Source organism: Rhinatrema bivittatum, chromosome 7 (genome assembly GCF_901001135.1).
Source record: "Rhinatrema bivittatum chromosome 7, aRhiBiv1.1, whole genome shotgun sequence".
In the NCBI taxonomy this organism is placed as follows: domain Eukaryota; kingdom Metazoa; phylum Chordata; class Amphibia; order Gymnophiona; family Rhinatrematidae; genus Rhinatrema; species Rhinatrema bivittatum.
Window position 1 is genome coordinate 268,621,437 of NC_042621.1, and position 13,331 is coordinate 268,634,767.

General features: G+C 43.8%; 1 protein-coding gene across 2 annotated transcripts in view; it reads left to right on the plus strand.

Moving 5' to 3' along the window:
- FGF8 (fibroblast growth factor 8) overlaps positions 1 to 9,250 on the plus strand; it is a 48,938-nt gene extending 39,688 nt beyond the window's left edge. For both annotated transcript variants that reach the window (XM_029608016.1, XM_029608017.1), the window contains exon 5: positions 8,948 to 9,250. In XM_029608016.1, coding sequence (XP_029463876.1) covers positions 8,948 to 9,226 — 279 coding nt within the window. In that variant the 3' untranslated portion in view covers positions 9,227 to 9,250. The remainder of the gene's footprint in view (positions 1 to 8,947) is intronic.
- Positions 9,251 to 13,331: the final 4,081 nt, after the last annotated feature.

A 13,331-nucleotide genomic window follows, 5' to 3' on the forward strand; every position in this document is an offset into this window, starting at 1 on the left:
AGCCTCTGCTTATTGCCGGTATGAGTAGCATGGGATCTATTAATGTTTAGGTACTTGCCAGGTACTTGTGACTTGGACTGGCCACTGTTGGAGATAGGATACAGGGCTTGATGAACCCTTGGTCTGACCCAGTATGGCATATCTTATTTTCTCTTAAAGTGTATTAGGAGGATCCCCTGGATACTCTGTTCTAGTGGCCTCACTGTCACCAGTAGAGTTACATACACCTGTCAGGAGTGCAGGGCTTCACCAGGAGCTTGGAATTCTCTCTCCAGCCATGCCTTCTTCACATTGTCTGTCTCTCAGCAGCCCTTACTGCACTGCACTGCATACACATGCGTGCATACACACACACAGTTTCACACACCAAACTCCAAATTCAGTCTCATGCTCTCCCTCCCATTCGAGACCAAAATGCAGGGGTTTACACTCTCTGAGTCATACCACGTGGCACAGGGGCCACACATCTTTTCTGTGTTTTCAGGTTCTGCCTCCATATCTCTGCACACCTTACATATGTGTAGTGCAAGGGAAGTGGCAGTACACCATGAAGTTAAAACACCTGCTTTTTTCCACTGCCTCATGACTGCCACATGAGAACAATTGTTATGCATTCATTAAATAAAATGTCTATGCCACATTCACAATAACTGGTAATATCACAATGGCAATCTGACAGTTAGAGTCAAACAAATTAGGTCAAAAGAAAAACTTTAGGGAATTCCTTTATTACATATTTTACAGTTGCACTGTGTGTTTGTAGAAAAACAAACATTTTCTGAGCACTACAAGTTTTCTTTTGCTTCATCCACTACCTCCTCCGCAATTCCTGCTCTGCTGCGTTCTGGTGCACTCCGCTGTGGAGCTAGTTAGTATAAGTACAGGGGATCAAATAAAAACAGAATTTCATTTGCAAATACTTCCAGTACTTGCTCAAAACTATGTTCCGCAATAATGCATACCGAATTTAACTCAGAGCTCAGTGACTGCCAGCCTTACAACACCCTTCCCTTCTTCTTCTTGCCTGTTTAACATGCCCAGTTGTTTCAGTTTTAAAACCCCTTTCAGGCTAATTTTTCATGCATTTTAATACGAAGCCTGATAGGTTAAAATCTCATGCGGTGTTTGTTGCTTCTCAGCTAAAGACCCCAATGGCAAGGAGTCTTAGTAGGTTATGCAGTGTTATTTATTTCTGTTTAAATGTATAGAAAGCTTCTATCAGGCCAGCTTAAGACCTGTAAAGGTGAGGAAAACCCACAGTGAGTTATGGGACTCCCATACCTTTAAGTGCAGCAAAGGTTGCATTAGATTAATAAACCCAATATAAAATATAAATATAAAATGCCTGTGTAATGAAAAATGAAAATTGCCTGTACTACAGAAGAACTCTAACAGGTAGGGAAAGCATGCAGATGCATGGATTCAGGGATGCTTTCCATCACAGATTTATAGAAGGTGGGGGTGTTGGTGTTGAGAGGGTGTTTGGAAGGAATGGTGTGTGTGCTTTTGGTGGGGGCTGAATGTAGGGGGCTGTGCAGCTATGTGTGCATGTGGGGTTGTAGGAGGGAGTGTGTGTATAGGGATGGTTGGGGAATGGGTGGGTCTGTGTTGGAGAACGTGTCTGTCTGGGTGGATGGGAGTTGTGCGAGTGAGGATTATATCCGCAGGGAGTTGTGGGTTGCATTACTTTGTGGGGTATGCCTGCGTAGGTAACAGTTGTGGCTGAGATATGGGTGTGTGGTGGGGCAAGGAGATTGCGGGGAGGGGATTGCATGTGGCAGGGTGGTGTGTGTAAGGGAGATTGTGAGTGTGTTTTTTGTGGACATGTCTGCATGTATGGGGGTTTTTTTTTTCATGTATTTAATATAGCACATGCTGTTTTATTGGTAACTCAAGGCAAGTTGCATTCAGGGACGTAGGTATGTCCCTTTCCCCAGGGGGCTGACAATTTTAGGGACATATTTACTCAGCTGCAATAAGGGGATAACGTGCGAAAACCAGCAGTTAATGCACGATATCCATATATCAGCGATATTGCAGGATATTTTCCCAAAAAACCTGTCCCTATTGTAATGAGCTGCTTTGCATGCATACAATTTACAAATGATTGCAAAGCAGCTCATATATAGCAAATTTCATGCACATACAATAATGCAGCTTACAAAAAATAACACAAGCTGCGTTATTTGCTGAAAAGTTAGCTACAGTGCAGGAGTTTAGATAACTTTTAAACGGGAGCATCAGGATGTTAATGTTTTATTTATTTATTTATTTAAAAAACATTTTCTATACCGTCGTTAAGTTAAATACCATCACAACGGTTTACAGAAGGGCACGATAAAGAGAAATATGGGTGGTATAGATTACAAATTACTCGTGTGCCATCATAGTACGGTAACAATGTAAAATAATAAACTAGGTGTGTAAATTAAACCTGATTGTTAGGAACAAATTAGGCAGTTTGATTTTAACATTAATATGCTTATGTAGGTTACTAAAAACTTCTAGCTTGGTGCATCCTTATCGCTCAACTATTTTTCTCCTTTTCTTTATCTTTATAAAATGCTTGTTTAAAAAGCCAGGTTTTCAGATTAGTTTTGAATAATTTCAGATTTGTCTGAAGTCTTATTTCGAGTGGCCTGGTATTCCAGAGTACAGGACCAGTGCTCCTGCATGAAATTTAAAGGGCCACGATGGCCCAAAACATTCCCCCCAGCTGTGTGAAATACCCCCAGGACGTCTGAGTAGACCCTCCCACTCATCCCCCACCAACTGTAGAAACAGCTTAAAAGTAAAAAAAGACAATTTAAAAATCAAGGTTTACATCAGGCGATACCCTGCCCCTAACTAAACCCCTCCCTTTTCAAATACAACTCACCTGCCCTGGGATCCAAGTCCCTCCTCAATTGAATCCCTCCTACCCTCCAGCCCCCCCCCCTTCCCTAGAAGAAGCCCCTGGTATCCTAGTGGGCCCCCACCCCTGAACTCCCCCATACCTTAGACATCTCTAGTAGTCTAGTGAGCATCCCTGGAGTCAAGTGGAGCCCAGACTGCCCCCTAGGCTCTAGACTGCTCAATGTTATCTTCAAAATGGAGCCGGCTGGCCTTTGCCCCATCACATGACCCCCACTAGACTACTAGGGATGTTGTTTAAGGTATGAGAGGGGTCCGGTAGTGGGGGTAGGGGACACTAGACTATCTCGGACTGCTAAGGAAAGTGGGGGCTGGAGGCTGGGGGGCACCTAGATTACCAGGGACATCTTCTAAGAAAGGGGGGCTGGGGGCATGGGGATAGGATGGCTCCTGAGGGGAGGAGGTTAGCCAATGGGGGGTGGATTCTGGGGAAGTGAGTTTTATTTGAATAGGGAGAGGTTTGACTAGGGGGTGGGGCATCACCGTGTGATTGTAAACATTGATATTTTATATTTTTTTTTACTTTTAAGCCAATTCTACAGGTTGCAAGTGTGGAATGTGGGCGGGGGGCGGGAAACACCACATGAATAAACATCCCCCCACAACAGGGGATGCCCTAATGCCTGCGATAACGCCGTAACGCACGCGATAAACACTGCATTGCGAAATGCGTATGCAAATTAAAACATGTTATTCAAGTGGGAGGGGTAACTGAAAATGAGGGCTTATTAATGTTGCATGCGCATGTAAAACTACCCCCAAAACTTCACCCCACCCCACAAACCTCACCCCGAGTTCATAATGCCCCTCTTACAGTGATATAAATAGTTAACTTTTTTGTGAGCCTCTACAGAGGCTCTCCCCCTCTCTCTCTTGCCAGCAGCTCAAAAGCAAATTACCTTAACCATATCCTTTTTGGTTTTTTTAATCACGGGTGCTATTTCTGCTAGGAATGCGCACTGATATTTTTTTCGTGTCGTTTACTGTCAAATTTCATTTTTATAATTGTTCGGGAGGTAATTATTTCGTGTTCCCCTCATTTCGGAGTTACTGCATACTAAGAGGGCATTCTGCATTCCCATTGGCTGTCTACTTCTAAAGAGACAGTAAGGAGACAGTTAATGGGAATGCAGAACCATACCTCTAGCTAATGAACTACTCCCTAATTGACACTTTTTAACTTACTGGTAACATTTTTTGTTAGTGCGCACTAACTTTAGTTAGTGCATGCTAACAACCAGTTAGTGCGCCCTAAGTCCTATTAGGTCGCATTAACTCCAAAATTAGAAAACTAGGTAGTGCGCACTAACTCCGAAATGAGAAAACTGGTTAATTATTGCGCACTAACAACCAGTTAGTGCTCCCTAAGTCCTATTAGGGCACACTATCTCTGAAATTAGAAAACTAGGTAGTGCGCACTAACGATACTTAATCCGCACTAACATGAGGTTACTGCGCACTAACGCAAAATACGAAATTCCATGAAATGTCATCATTTTTTTTTTGTTTTGGGGTGCTCCTGAAACACGACGAGATAGACAATTTTGTTGCCATTGTCTATTTCGTTTAAAAAGAAATTCACAACCCTAATTTCTGCTATATTTATAGCAATTTGATGAATTTAGGCTTAAGTTTTTATCTGAGGCAGAAGAAAATGAAATACTTGCCCTAAGTCACAAAGTTACTAGGCTATTCCTACTGTGGTAAGGTTGTAAGGATTAGTTCTGATAGCTCTGTGAGTATGGGTGAACTGAAAAGTGTGGGTAAGTGGCTTGGAAGGCACCTTTCAGTACCATCCTTCATCAGCTCTATCAGTTAATTTCCCTGTCTTTATCTCTAAATAGCTTGGATGTATGTGAATTTGCTAAGGGGAAGGTGATTGTGTGTTTGATGTGTGTGGGGGATGAAGCTGTATGTCAGTGTGGTGTGTGGGCAGAGGGTGTGCGGGGCAGAGATGTGGTGTGTTTGCGTGTACTTTGTAGTAATGGGAAGGTGACTTTAAATGATCCTATTGGTGCCATTCTTTGCCAGCTGCTTCAGCTATTTTTTCCTGTTTCTGTCTCTGTCTGCCTGTGTTGCTCTGTGCCAAAATGCTGAAAGGGCGGGGGGCCTTTTGGAAGGGAGCACAGTGATCGATACTGGGATCTGTGCTGTTTTAAGATACTCATAAATGATATGGAAAAGGGAATGATGAGTGAGGTGATCAGATTTGCAGATGACACAAAATTATTCAAATGTGTTAAAGCAGCAACGGATTGCAAGGAACTGCAGAAGGACCTTGTGAGGCTAGGAGACTGGTCAATTGAATGGCAGATGACATTTAATATGGAAAAGAGCAAAGTGATGCACATAGGGGAAAATAATCCCAGCTATAGATACACGATGCCAAGTTCTGTATTAGGAGTTACTACCTAGGAAAAGGACCTTAGTGTCCTTGTCTAAAATTTGCTGAAATCCTTGTCTCAGTGTGCAGCAGTAGTGAAAAAAAACCAAATAGAATATTAGAAATGATCCAAAAAGAAATGGAGAATAAAACAGAAAATATCATATTGCCTCTGTTTCGAGTGATGATGCAACTGCACCTTGAGTATTGGATGCTGTTCTGGGTGCCCTTCTCAAGACCGAAGAAGAGGGCGATAGAAATGATAAAGGGGATGGGGTGGCTCCCCTATGATGAGAGGCTGAGCAGGCGAGGGCTCTTCTGCTTGGAAAAGGGAAAAGGATAGAAGTTTATAAAATCACGAGTGGGGTGGAAGGGGTAAATAAAGGATGGTTAGCTACCTTTTAAAATAATACTAAAACAAGGGGACACTCAAGGAACTAACAGATTCAATATAAATCGTAGAAAGCACTTTTCCACTCAGAGCACAATCGAGCTGTGGAATCTGTTGCCAGAGGACGTGGTCAAAGCGACCGGCAGAATGAGGTTTAAAAGAGGTTTGGACAAGTTCCTGGAGGAAAAGTCCATAATACATTATTAGTCAGGTAGACTAAAGAAAGCTATTGCTGTCCCTGGGAGTGAGTAACAGGAATTAGATCTACTTTATGGCATCTGCCGGGTACTTGTGACCTGGCTTGGCCACTGTCGGAGACAGGATGATGGGCTTGATGGACCCTCGGTATGACCCAGCCTGGCACTACTTATGTTCTTATTTTGCAGTTTCCAACCATTTTCAGGGCCAGAGGAAGCACTAGGTGGACTGGGCAGCTGCCTAGAGCACCACCGTCCCAGGGTGGCAGAGTGATGGCATGTCCTTCTTGCCGGCTCGGCCAGAAGTGGAGTAATAGGGGCTTCTGCCAGTGGGAAAGAGATGCCTTCGTTGCTGTAGGAGCAGCTTCCGGCCTGCAGGGCCTAAGAAATGAGGAGTAGGAGGGCAGGCCCATGGGAGCAAAGAAAAGTGAAGGAGCAGGAGCTCTAGCAGTGGCGGGTTCACGGGGGTGGATGAAAGGAGGCACAGCATGAACTTCCACAGCAGGGGCCCATGGGGCCAAGAAAGAAGGAGGAGCAGGACACCAAGCAGTGGCAGGCTTGAAGAGTACAACAGGAGTAGCCCAAACTCAAAGAAAGAGGAAAAGACTGCTGCTGCTGCAGCTTATGCTTTCAGATAAAGAGAAAGTGAGTGAGAGCATGTTTATGTGTGTGTGTGTGTGTGTGTGAGGGAGAGATTGCGTGGGATAGCGCGTTTGTCAAAGTGAACGTGCGTGTGTGAGTATGTAAGCGCATGTGTTTGTGAACATGAGAGCTTGTGTGAGTGTGTGAGAGTAAGTGTGTATATGCGAGCATGTTTGTGAGAAAGAGGGAGCGTGTGTGTGTGTGACTGAGAGTGTGTGTGAGTGAGAGAGAGGAAAAGGTCTGTGCGCACAACAGTCATCCCCACCGCTTGCTAATCCACACTCCCGGGGCAGCTGGAAATTAAAAGTTTCCAAGTACGGAGAGCAGGGGATATTTTTTAATCTTTAGTAGTTTTAATTGTGTTTGCTGCTTTTAAATATTTAATTGGTGTTTGGAAAATGTAAAACATTTTAGAATTATTATTTAATGAATTTGATATGCCACATATAGCAAGAACATACGCTGTTGCCGAAAATACATAATTTTTAATTGTGGGGACTGGGAGGGGCAAAAAGCTGTAAGGTTCGCCTAGGATGCCAAATATCCTTGCACTGGCTCTGACCATTTCCCATAAAAGCAATGTGGCTTCTTTTTGGAGGCTAGGTTTTCCGACAATATCGGCCTGTTGTTTCTGGATTTTCAACCTGTCCGAGAAAGTCACATTTTCTTTCTGCAGGCCAAATTTGAGAATCTCCATCCTCTTTCTCAAGTGTTATTGTGCCTATGGAGAGACAGAGAGACAAAATCTGAGCTTGAAAAAAGCAAAGAGACAAAAAAAGCTTGTTCATGGCTGTCTGTCAAACAACAGATAGATGGACACCGATGCCTTTTATATAATTCCTTCCAATGTTCTGTATGTTGGAAAGCACAAAATGTGTCCCCGTACTCTATGCAACATCAACAAGACAACAAGGGTTCTATCATTTATAGTCCTAAACTAAATCTGCTGAACTCAACTATATTAGTTATCAAATTATAACTTTTTTTGGTGAGGAAAAGGAAGCAACAACAAAACTGGTCAATTATTTTAAAAAAATGAAAATAAATAACTCTCTCTGTTTAGTATCTCTCTAATCCAAATATATGTTTGGGGGGATCGAGGCGTGAAAGGAGGAGCAGACTAGGGGTGTGCACTGAACAATTTTTTTTTTTCAGTTCATCTTATTATTCATTTTGTTGTTTTTTCATTTTGCTTGTTGCTTATTTCTTTTTGTTTTGTCTATAACAAACAAATAAAAACAACTCCAGCCTGAAAAACAAAAAGAAAAAATGTCAGGCCTGGTTCTGTCCCCTGATTCTCCGCTGATGCCGCAAACAGCGCCTGGATCATCCTCAATCAATTACCCCCCGTCTGCAGGTCTAAGGGGCGGGAGCCATCCCAAGTCGCTCCTGTCCCACCGGGTGTCTGTCTCAAAATGGCGCCAGCCAGCCCTAAGGCCAGTGCCATTTTGTTGTATCTCCCTATTTCCATACAACAAAATGGTGCCGGCCTTAGGACTAGCTGGCACCATTTTGAAACTGAGTCCCAGCAGGGCAGGAGCAACTGGGATTCCTGCTACCCCTTAGACCTGCAGATGGGGAAGTGGAAGGGGTGAGAGGAAGAGACTGCCATAGTTTGAAAATGAAATAAAAACAAAACAAAATTACCCATTTCACTTCAAACCAAGGCACATCCCTAGAGAAAAGTAATATGAATGATAAGACTGTATGGAATCGGTCTCCCCCGAATCTCCACTTCCCATCTGTTGCACTGTCTTTGTGGGGAGCCTTATCTGGCACCTTGTGCCTTGTTCTCCTTTCAAAGAGCTTTTGTGTAGATCAGGATGAAACACTAGCCTTGGATTAATTTTGAAGGTCTGCTCTGAAGAAGGGCGATTCTCAACCCACACTAAGAACGTTTGGACACAAGCAGGAAGAAATATATGAGAAGGCCCAGGCCACCCCTGTCTGAAACAGTAAGGTTTGGCCAGGCCAATTTTTCAGACCGATTTTCAAAGTCATTTACCCGAGTAAATAGCAATTTACCTGGAGAAAATGGAAACACGGCTCTCCTTAGGCCAGCTAAAAGTAATGTGGTCTCCCATAGCATACCTATGTTTAGCCAGCCAGTGGTGGCAATGCCAGGGGGGGAATAGCACTGTACATGACATTTTTGCTAGTACATGGTACTACTTTATTACCCCTGTCTGCCACCCACATAAAAAAGCAAGTGCAAACTGCGTGATTAATATTAGCATGCATACTTATGCTGTTTGAAAAAGAAATGATGCAAGTAGTTTCCTTCTGAAAGTCTGTGTAATGTACCTGCAACTACTGTTTGAAAATTGTCCCCCCCACCCACACCGTATTTATAGTGTATTGGTTTCTATGATTATAATCACAATTTATAGCAACATTTGTTCCTTCTGTTCCTTTTGACAGAGCAACGGAAGAGGCAAAGACTGTGTCTTTACAGAGATAGTTCTGGAGAACAACTATACCGCATTGCAGAATGCCAAGTACGAAGGGTGGTACATGGCCTTCACCAGGAAAGGTCGTCCCAGAAAAGGCTCCAAGACCAGGCAACACCAGAGGGAAGTCCATTTCATGAAGAGATTGCCTAAGGGTCACCAGACCACTGAGCCTCACAGACGCTTTGAGTTTATTAACTACCCCTTTAATAGGAGAAGTAAAAGAACTCGATACTCAAGCCAGCGGTAGGAACTGGATCCTGTTACCTGGTTTTCCTTCCTGTGGACTTCTAGCAGAGATTTTTCTATAAAATATTATTAAAAAAATTAGAAGAAGAAAAAAAATCATGAACTTGGTGTTTATAATTTTTTTTTTACAAAAAGATGCTCTATTTTTGTATTCCAGTGAGACTTTTTTTTTTTTTTTTTTTAAACGAAATGTATATAGACTCGAAGAACACTCTTCATTTAGAAATTAGAGATTTCCTTTGTAGGAGACAAAAGAATGAAAAACAAAACTTGGGACCAAAAGTGCTACTTAAAAATAATAAAAAAAAAAAATAGAACACTTAACCAAAAAAAAAAGAAGAAGAAGAAGAAGAAAAGCAAAAAGACAAGGTGCTGAAAAGCAGGTAAAGAACTCCATCACAGTTCCTTTCTTTTGTTTTTGTATATAAATCCATTGGCAGATTGGAGGGTTTGTTTTTTTTTTTTTATTGTTTGTTTGTTTTTTAAGTCATGCTTTTGATCCATTCCAAAAGCTATCGTTTCCCTCACTAACTGGAAACATTGGGGTTTCCTGGTTTACAGGCTTTTCATGGGCGACTTAAGAATGTGGCTCTTCTGACCTTGGAAACCTATCAACGAAAAGGAACTTCAGAAGCTGCTCTTGAGGACAGAAGATACAAAACACATCGACAGTTAGTGCTCTCTGTAATGGATAGTTTGAAAAGTAATAATAATAATATTAAACACTGTACAAACGTCAGGAATCTGGCGAGATTTCTTACTCAAACATTTTTTTTGCAGGAGACGCGTACAAATTAATATTAATGATTGGAATATTTATTTAACTTGTATTAAAATTTGTATTAGTATTATGAAACTTTCTGTTTCTTTTAATTCTAGGGACCTTGTTGGGGGGAGGGGAGTTTGCCATTGAAAGCTAAAATGTGTCATCAGAGATTCAGTGGCTATTACCCGCTGCTAGGAAAAATAAAATAAAATAAAGAACCAGAGAATTCAGATGTAACTTTCAGTTTCGCAGTGCTTCCAAAACTACAGTGAATTCAAACTTTTCAAAAACCCCACGATCAGTGTGTTATTTTCAGTCTTACAGAAGTTGTTGTTATCTGAAAGAAGAAGCTTCATTTCAACAATGGAGAATCCTTCCCTGGAGTGTCCCTGTTAACCTGCTATAAGTAAAATTGAAGGAAAAACAACATAGCTGAGCAGAGCGATGTTACCTTTTTTTCTTTTTAGGGAAAGACATTTTACAATGGAAGCTCCTGGGGCCACTATGGTTCCTTCCTCAGAACAATTCTGGAAATGAACCCCGGTTTTATGCTATCTTGGAATATATTTACGGAAAATCCCCATACTCTTACTAGAAAGGAAGAGGAAGATGGTTGAAAAAAAATCGAAAACGGCGAGAGAGAGAGCGTGATAAGAGAAAAGCGATGAGGGTTTACATTGGCCAAGAAAGGTCAAAATGTGCCCTTCTTAAGAGGTTGCTGTAAATTATGAATCAGGCCATTAGGTTTAGCAAGGAAGCAGAATTCAGACTGGAAGCTCTGAGCCCCCTGCTTCTCTTCTACAGATATCACTGGATATGCTGTAACAGAACGGGAAAAGTCATGTTTTCTTAAACTACATTTCATGCAGGTCTGAGTAGGAAAAGGAAATCTTTTAATTATCAAACTGAGGGCCTCATTTTCTAAAGTATCGCAGGCCTGCGATACTGTAGGGAATGAGGGGCGGGGGGCTGAAACAGGGGGAGGGCCTGCGCTAGCCAGCAGCGATCGCACCGTCGCGGTGCGATCGCTGCCTGTTTCGCACCCAATAGCGCCACCATAGAAGGTGTAGCTATTGGACGCAAACTCGGACGCGAAAAGGGCCTTATCTTTTCGTAGTCCGCGGCGTCTGCGCGGAGTCGGCCCCAGTGACGCCCCAACTCCTCCTCTTCCGGGGCCGACTCCGCCCCCATTTTGGTATCGCATGCAATAAGGAACTTTTTGCGTGCGAAACATCCCTTATCGCGTGCGATCCCTATGGAAAATGAGGCCCTGAATAACTAGTAATTTCAGAGCACAAAACAAATGTATGTATATGTAGTACAGAAAAATAGGGCAGCGAATATATTTACTAGGGTTCCTGATGTATGTACATACAGTAAATATAGAAGAATAGGAACACCTTAGGGACTGGCACAAAAAGAGCAAAACATCTATTTATTAATTTTTCACAATTATATAAAATAATATAATACAATACACAGAACGACTGGCTAGCACCAGATATTGAAAAGGGTAAAAGTGCCTTTGTTGGTGATGCAAAGTTTTTATAAATCCTGTGGGGGCAGGGGATCTGCTCCAAATTGTAGGAGAAACTGATGTTTGAAAATACACGCAGCACAAATGTTGCTTAAGGAAGCCGTTCCATTATAAATCTGTGTGAAACCAACTGTTCACTGCGTAGGTTGTCGTATTAAAGAGAATACAGAGTGTTCACACGTGCACTGGAAGTTCACCACTGAACGTACCCCGACTAACAGGCCTTCAGATGTTTCGCCAATGCTGGCTTCCTCGGGGGGGGAGGGGGGGTGTGTGCTGTCATAAACACTGTACAGGCATGCTGTGTTGCTTCATTGTTAACAGCCTGAGCGCTGCTTGCTCAGCGTCATTCAGGTCAATGTGGTGACCTTAAATTAGATGATAACGCTACTGACACTTTTCCTTTGATAAACTGAATGACGCTGAGCTAGAAGCGGGTTTATAATGGAACAGCTTCCTTAAGCAACATTTTGAAAGGGCAGACGGGTCTCGTACCTGGCCGCCCGGGATAATAGGGGTGCCAAGCTCACTTCGGTAGCTGGAGCAGGGGTGGGGAAGGTTGGCTAACGGCTGCTATTTCCAGTCAGTGTGAGGGTAATTTGAATGGTTTGTATTCAAACTGTGGCTGGGCTGGGAACTGATTGGCTCCTGGGGCGCTAGGTTTATAGGGAATTGGGGTGGAGTTCAGGGAATTAGGGGCACGTAGGCAGAGCTCGTTCACTTGCCTGCCGTTTTTGCCGGTGCTCATCGGGTTTTGCATAGTGAGCGTTGTACGCATCGGAGCCTGGTTGTTTTTTCGGTCGGCAGTGTTTTTTCGTTGCCATGGAATCAGAGGAGATGGCTTTGGCGGGTGAGGACATCTGAGCAGAGGAGAGCGGAGTGGATCAGTCTTCTGCCGTGGTGGTGACTAGTGCCAGTTCAAGCAGTTTATTGAGACCAGCCATTTGGTCAGGAGCTTCCCTGGAGAGTGTTGATGGTGGTGGCAGGCTTGTATCTGCTGCCGGTGGCAAAGGGGAAGCTGCTCCTTCTTGCCTTCCAGTTGAGAGCGCAGGTTCCATGGGCGTACCGGGAGTCCGAGGCGCACATCCGCATGCGCAAGGACACAGTGCTCCTGCTTCCCTCCCGTTGGGTGGGGGATTGGGCCTATTGTGGCTCCATGACGTTTTTCGGGGCTGCTTGAAGCTGGGTTGATTGGCACTGTGGCTGCAGTGCATCTGCCCGCCATTCCTGCTTCTGCTTCTAGTGTGATAAAGCAGGCCGTTGCTGACGGCTCAAGCAGGTTGTTTCCAGGTGCGCTGGAGGGGCGAGCTTCTAGGTATTTGTTCGAGCACGCATTTGATATGGGTTTAGCGGGGCCTGGCAACTTGCGTCTGGACTGGGCTTACCCTGCGTGGGTTCCACGATCCAGTTCAATGAGTGTGGCTGGCAATGGCAGGGACTCCTTTCTGCCTTATGCTGGATTTCCTGCGGATTGGGGGATGGGGGTTGGAGGTCAGCTTGCAAATTTCTGGGCTTCTTGGGAGAACTTTGGTTATTATTTCCCTGCAGGGGGTAAGGGTTCCTCAGCTCCTTGGCTAGGGGCATGCTTCTAGGAGAGGTTCCCATTCCGGTTGGGGGTAGTTGAGGTAATTTTCCTTATTGCTGGTCGGCAGGTATGGACTTGTAGGGAGGGGGGGGGGTTTCCATCAGGTAACTTAGGCCAAGAGTCTTGGTGGCTGGTAACCAGGTATGTTTTGGGTTGGGGGCCTTGGCTGGAGGCGTCGAGGATTGCTCGACGCCTCCAGCCAAGGGGCTGGGATGGAT